At 47.4% G+C, this 6,000-nt stretch overlaps 2 protein-coding genes across 6 annotated transcripts in view; one reads left to right on the top strand and one right to left on the bottom strand.

The window, feature by feature from the left end:
* Positions 1 to 2,570, bottom strand: part of Mfsd11 (major facilitator superfamily domain containing 11) — a 35,109-nt gene extending 32,539 nt beyond the window's left edge. Inside the window, exons 1-2 of the mRNA XM_004630215.2 lie at positions 1,611 to 2,570; positions 1,070 to 1,125 (exon numbers count right to left, since the gene is read on the bottom strand). Coding sequence (XP_004630272.1) covers positions 1,070 to 1,125; positions 1,611 to 1,706 — 152 coding nt within the window. The 5' untranslated portion in view covers positions 1,707 to 2,570. The remainder of the gene's footprint in view (positions 1 to 1,069; positions 1,126 to 1,610) is intronic.
* A 141-nt stretch (positions 2,571 to 2,711) lies between these two features.
* Positions 2,712 to 5,816, top strand: Srsf2 (serine and arginine rich splicing factor 2). Of its 5 annotated transcripts, XR_192480.2 has the most exons (4): positions 2,712 to 3,273; positions 3,434 to 3,744; positions 4,018 to 4,121; positions 4,760 to 5,807. XR_192480.2 is itself a non-coding variant. In XM_023714033.1 (3 exons), the coding sequence occupies exons 1-2, from the start codon at positions 2,912 to 2,914 to the stop codon at positions 3,735 to 3,737; spliced, it is 666 nt and encodes a 221-aa protein (XP_023569801.1). In that variant the 5' UTR covers positions 2,712 to 2,911; the 3' UTR covers positions 3,738 to 3,744; positions 4,018 to 5,669. The 5 variants fall into 5 exon arrangements, 3 of the variants coding, with proteins under 3 accessions (XP_023569801.1, XP_023569800.1, XP_004630196.1); XM_023714033.1 differs by having other exon boundaries at positions 4,018 to 5,669; XR_002820872.1 differs by having other exon boundaries at positions 2,713 to 3,273; positions 3,434 to 4,863; positions 5,375 to 5,816.
* The last annotated feature ends 184 nt before the right edge of the window (positions 5,817 to 6,000 follow it).

Raw genomic sequence — 6,000 nt, 5'->3', positions numbered from 1 at the left:
AATACACATGAAGACTACAAAATATTACGATGTCAGGCATGGTGGTGTATGCCTGTAATCCCAGCATTCAAGTGGCTGAGGTAGGAGAACTGCCATAAATTTGAGCTAGCCTGGACCATATAACAAGACCCTGTCTCAAAATAAAACAAAAATTATGCAATTATTAATTACCCAAAAAGGGAGCACTAATAGCCTCATTCTGTGTAAGAGTTTTGGGAGCCATGCATGGTGGCTCACATCCACAATCCCAGCACTTGGAAGCAGGAGGATTGCTGTAAGTTTGAGGCTATCTTGGACTACATGATGAGCTCAAGGCCAGCCTGAGCTACACAGTGAGACCCTGTCTCAAAAAAAAAGTTTTGGGTTGGGAGTACCACGATAAAGTAACTATAAAAACGTTAAAAAACTTGTTTATGTAGTCCAATTTAGCACTCCATGATATATGCCTATTTTAAAACAATCTCAGAGAAATATATATATACAAAATTTTGTAACTTGATTTTTAAAGAAATCTTTTTGCATATATATACATACGTACATACTACATTCCCAACTACAATCTCAAGATATAGTGGCTTGTGAAAGTCTTTTCACTTTCTCTATCTGCAGGATTAACCACCAACAAAAACCTAAAAACTTCTGATGAAATTACAATTGTTACAAGATTATAACACAAGATGATAAAATATTCCAAGAACCACAAAAAAATACCTGATTAGGATTGGCAAAACATAACTGTGACAATACTGAATGCTTGTTAAATGTCACCCACTGTGCCAAGGGCTTTATATCCACTCTTAGCAAAGAAGCTGAGTTCACAGACATAACTTGGGGAACCTAACAAAGCCATCAAATTATGAAGGTGGGATTTCAAGCCGTCTAATTTCACAGGAAACTAAACTCACCACCTTTAGCCGCACTATGTGTCCCAAACAAGAGTACTGCAGTCTAGCTACTGAGAAGAAAAAAGCCATCGCAAATTCAATCAGTATTTTATTGATGGTGATTCGGATGGAACTTAAGCAACTACCATTACATGCAAAGTAAAATCACGCACGCAGTACAATACCTGGTATATTCACTGCCGTGAAAATCTGTGCTATTTAAGCTCCTGATGACAGTTTGCTGTGTAGAGAATAAAACTAATCAATGAAAACATTTTACAATCCTTCCTCCCCTTTGAAAGACTGATTCCAAGCACTCAGAAAAAAAAAAAAAATCTGGATTCCCAATATTCATTAATGCTGAACGTCCACTCTGAAAGGAGAAAAAGGACAGCACAATTGGAGAAGACATACATTGTCCCACTGGGAGGGAGGGGACAATCCACTGTACCTGTGCCTCGGAGCTTATTACTTTAACCGACCAAGTACTAACACGGACCTTAATACAGAAAAGAAACCACTGTCAACATGCAAACCCCAAATCAAGTTGGAGAAATAAACGGTAACAAAGGAGAAATAGTTGACCTATGAAGTCAAACCCCATCATAGAAAACGTGAAAGGCTGGTGAGAAAACAGAAAATGCACTCTATTAGATAGAAATGAATTTTATAATCTTTTCAGAATGCAAAGGCGCTTCGAAGGAGGGAGAGCAGATTCCAACTCACCGCCACATTTCCACAAGTTTGAAAGGCGGTGAACATAAACATAAAGGCAACTCCTAAAATAATAATGTTGAAAAGCTTTTTGGATTCCGGGGACATTTTGGCTTCGCTCTGCCGGAGGTCAGCAGCGGCCCAGGACTGTCAAGTCTCCTCCCGGCGAGCCCACTGACAACCCCGGTGAAACGGTGGAGACGGCGAAAGCAGAAGGCAGATCCGGGAGCACGGGAGCCAAGCTGTCAACTTCCAGTTCTTGGATCGCAATCCCAGGCGCGGGGCGAAGTTCCCCCAACGGGCCCAGTTAGGACATTCCTGGGATACGATCCGAGTAGGGAAGAGCCCTACACCGGAAGAGAGCCAAGAATGTCACCGCTGCAGGTTGAGGGGCCCGCGGGGGTATTAGGGGCAAGGGCAGGCTGAGCAGCCTCGCGGCCCCGCCCGCCGGGCCTGACTCACTGCAGGTCACGAGACAGGTCAGCTGACCAGGGCCGCGGCGCCTGCTGGGAGTAGTAGTCCAGACGGCTCGTGAAGCGCACGCGCACGCGCCCCTCAGAGGTCTTGCTACTACTCACACAGCCCCTGGGGGTTAGAGGGCAGTGATCTAGCAAAACGCTGACGTAGAATGAAACGCCGCGAAGGCGTTCTGGGAGTCTAGAGTGACGGGATTGGGTCTGGCGAAGCCGGAGGCACTAACCAACAGGAACAAGAGTACCTCTCTGACAAAGGCGGGAAAAAAAGGCGGACAGGAGAGCAGACTGGAGCATAGGCACTGGCATGGAAGAGGGCGGGGCCCAAATGACGGGCACCGCCTCTTCCGCTAGTCTGAGCGCTCTCGCCCGGCCTCGCCGGCCGAGAGCATTTCGCGGGCTTTCCAACCGCCCGCAAACGCCGCTCCCCCTCCCGCCTGTCGTGACTGCGCGCTTTTCTGCCGCCCGCCTCGCCTTGCGCAGGCGCAATGGGCAGGGGCGGGAGGAGAGGGGGCGACGTTACAGGGTAGTGCGTAGGGAGCCAATCAGAGGATCTATTTCCGGGTGGCGCGGGCGCCATTTTGTGATAAGAGCTATAAAAGGGTGCTGAGGCGAGCAGCCAGCTCATTTGCTGCTCAAGTGCAACTAGCTGTGGTGTGTCTCGGTGCTTTTTTTTTTTTTTTTCTGGCTTCCCCACGCGGACTGCAATTGACTGAGTAGAGGCGCGGCGTCTCGCCGCCGCGACCTGAGGAAGCCGCCGCTCCGTCAGAGCGTGCGGGCCCGCACAGAGCGTTAGCGTCTCGGTGCCAGTTCGTGGGGCCCCCGGGCCGCTTCACAGCCATGAGCTACGGTCGCCCGCCTCCCGATGTGGAGGGCATGACCTCTCTCAAGGTTGATAACCTGACGTACCGCACCTCGCCCGACACCTTGAGGCGCGTTTTCGAGAAGTACGGGCGCGTCGGCGACGTCTACATTCCGCGGGACCGCTACACCAAGGAGTCCCGCGGCTTCGCTTTCGTTCGCTTCCACGACAAACGCGACGCCGAAGACGCCATGGACGCCATGGACGGGGCCGTGCTGGACGGCCGCGAGCTGCGCGTGCAGATGGCGCGCTACGGCCGCCCGCCGGACTCGCACCACAGCCGCCGCGGGCCGCCCCCCCGGAGGTACGGGGGCGGCGGCTATGGACGCCGGAGCCGCAGGTGAGCGGGCGGGGGAGGGGGGCCCAGGGCGGGGACCCGCCTCGCGGCGAGGCAAATGGCGCCTGGTAGCGAGATAATGGCGGCGCGGGCGGGGCGGCAGGCCTGGCTTGGCTCGGCTCGGCTCCGCTCACTCGGAGCCGCCCGCGCGTCCCGCCCGCAGCCCTCGGAGGCGCCGCCGCAGCCGCTCTCGGAGTCGGAGTCGCTCCCGGTCCCGCAGCCGATCCCGCTACAGCCGCTCCAAGTCCCGGTCCCGCACTCGTTCTCGCTCGCGGTCGACCTCCAAGTCCCGATCTGCGCGAAGGTCCAAGTCCAAGTCCTCGTCGGTGTCCAGATCCCGGTCGCGCTCCAGATCCAGGTCTAGGTCCAGGAGTCCTCCCCCCGTGTCCAAGAGGGAGTCGAAGTCCAGGTCTCGATCCAAGAGCCCCCCCAAGTCTCCAGAAGAGGAGGGAGCCGTGTCCTCGTAAGAAAACGGTAATGTCTGTGGGGACCCGAGACACAGCCTTGATTCGTAAATGGGGTTTGGAGTAGGTCGTAGCCGTGCTAGGGTAAAGGTGACTCCTGGCGGCAGGAGTGCTGCTCTGAAGGTGCTCGGCTTTGGGAGTGATGCTGCAGAGGGGTCTGCAGGAAGGATGTGTGTTAAGCTTAGATAATAATGGCTGTTTCGTGAACTGTTTTGAGACCTATTAATGAAAATGATTATTTCTTGCTGTTTTTATCCAACGTCTGCATTTTCCCCCTTTAAAGCTGCGGTCTCCTGTTTGATAAAAGAATATTGGCCAGTATTGCAGATTTTAACTGATTTGGCTGATCCTCCAGGGACCAGTTTCTGTGGGCGTGTATTGGAGCAGGTTTGTCTTTAAACGTTAAAGATGCACTATCCTGTTAGAAAACAAAACGATCAGTTCAACTATTGTTGTACTGACTGGGACATCATATTCTAATGGATGTGGCAAAGGAATTGCAAATACGAAGCAATGAGCTTTTGGAACCCCAAAAGAAAGTTTACAGGTATTGCGCTGGGTGGGGAAAGGATAGTGTGTCTTTAACTCTCAAATTGTTTGGTCCTATTTTTTAAAAGGAAAAGGGCCCTAAGTAGCTCGGATAAAAACATTCTTGATTGCCAAATATTTCATTTGAAAAAGATTTCTTAAGACGTAGAGTAATTTCATGTTGCTTTTGTTTGGATACAGACCTTTTTTCCCCCTCCCTTTTTTTTTTTTTTTTTTTTTTTCCTTTTTCCCCCCTTACCTTTTTTTCACCTTGGTTATTTGGCCAAGAAATCAAATAATTCAAACTTGTAAATAACGACTTCGAAAAATTTCCTAATTGGGCCTTTTAAATCCTCTTAAATGGCTGGGTGGAACCTTACTGTAACCTATTTGTTTCACCAGAGCCTTAGTAAGTACAGACCTGAAAACTGAAACCATGTGCACCTCGGTACCTTTTTTTAAGGGAAGGTAAACTGAACTTTTTTTTTCAAACCTAGATAAATCGGCAAGCAGCATAACCGGACTTTGGGGGAAAGGACCACGAACTCAGTCCATCGGTCCATCGAAGAGTCCTTGGAACAAGCAGCTGGCTATTGAAAAGGTTATTTTGTAACATTTGTCTAACTTTTTACTTGTTTTAAACTTTGCCTCAGGTGGCAAACTTCATTTTTTTGTGCCATTTTGTTGCTGTTATTCAAATTTCTTGTAATTTAGTGAGGTGAACGACTTCAGATTTCATTATTGGATTGGATATTTGAGGTAAAATTTCATTTTGCTTATATAGTGCTGACTTTTTTTGTTTGAAATTAAACAGATTGGTAACCTAATTTGTGGTCTCCTGACTTTTAAGGAAACGTATGCAGCCATTACACACAGCCTAAAGCTGTCAAGAGATTGACTCAACATTGCCTTCATTCCTTAAAATTAAAAACTACAAAAGTTGGTGTAAATTTGTTTATATATTATTTACTTTCAGACCTAAATGGTAATCTGAACCCAAATTTGTATAAAGACTTCAGGTGAAAAAAGACTTGATTTTTTTTTTTTTTTTAGAAAGGATTGTTTACCAAACACAATTCTAATCTCTTCTCTTATGTATTTTTGTGCACTAGGCGCAGTTGTGTAGCAGTTGAGTAATGCTGGTTAGCTGTTAAGGTGGCGTGTTGCAGTGCAGAGTGCTTGGCTGTTTCCTGTTTTCTCCCGATTGCTCCTGTGTAAAGATGCCTTGTCGTGCAGAAACAAATGGCTGTCCAGTTTATTAAAATGCCTGTCAACTGCACTTCCAGTCACCCGGGCCTTGCATATAAATAACGGAGCATACAGTGAGCACATCTAGCTGGTGATAAATACACCTTTTCCCCCTACTCCCCCAAAATGGTAAATCTGATCATCTTCATGTACGAACTTAAAATACGGAAAAATGTTAAGGAAACAAATGGTTTGTAACTTTGTAAGTACTTAATACATGGTGTATCTTTGCTTATGAATATTCTGTACTATAACCATTGTTTTCTGTAGTTTAATTAAAATGTTTTCTTGGTGTTAATAAAATGTCTTGGTTTCTTTCCATTTATTTGAAAGGCAATTTGAGTTACTCGCGCTACTTTTAATAGTATCTGCTTTTAAAGTAGAAATGCCAGTTGACTCTGAAATCATTGCTTAAAGCTAGCACTTGATTGAGGTTTTGAGTAACCACTCAGTCTCATTTAAGCTTAATAATCCAGGGGCCAGGGAGATG

This window comes from Octodon degus, unplaced genomic scaffold, assembly GCF_000260255.1.
Source record: "Octodon degus isolate 3935 unplaced genomic scaffold, OctDeg1.0 scaffold00033, whole genome shotgun sequence".
Classification (NCBI taxonomy): Eukaryota; Metazoa; Chordata; class Mammalia; order Rodentia; family Octodontidae; genus Octodon; species Octodon degus.
This window is presented reverse-complemented; position numbering and strand designations above follow the sequence as displayed.

What these genes read in the sequence shown, in the direction of transcription:
- Srsf2 (XM_004630139.2), top strand. Translation starts at nt 2,912, where the DNA reads ATGAGCTACGGTCGCCCGCCTCCCGATGTGGAGGGCATGACCTCTCTC. An exon ending in TATGGACGCCGGAGCCGCAG is followed by an intron (nt 3,274 to 3,433) that starts GTGAGCGGGCGG and finishes TCCCGCCCGCAG; the next exon opens with CCCTCGGAGGCGCCGCCGCA.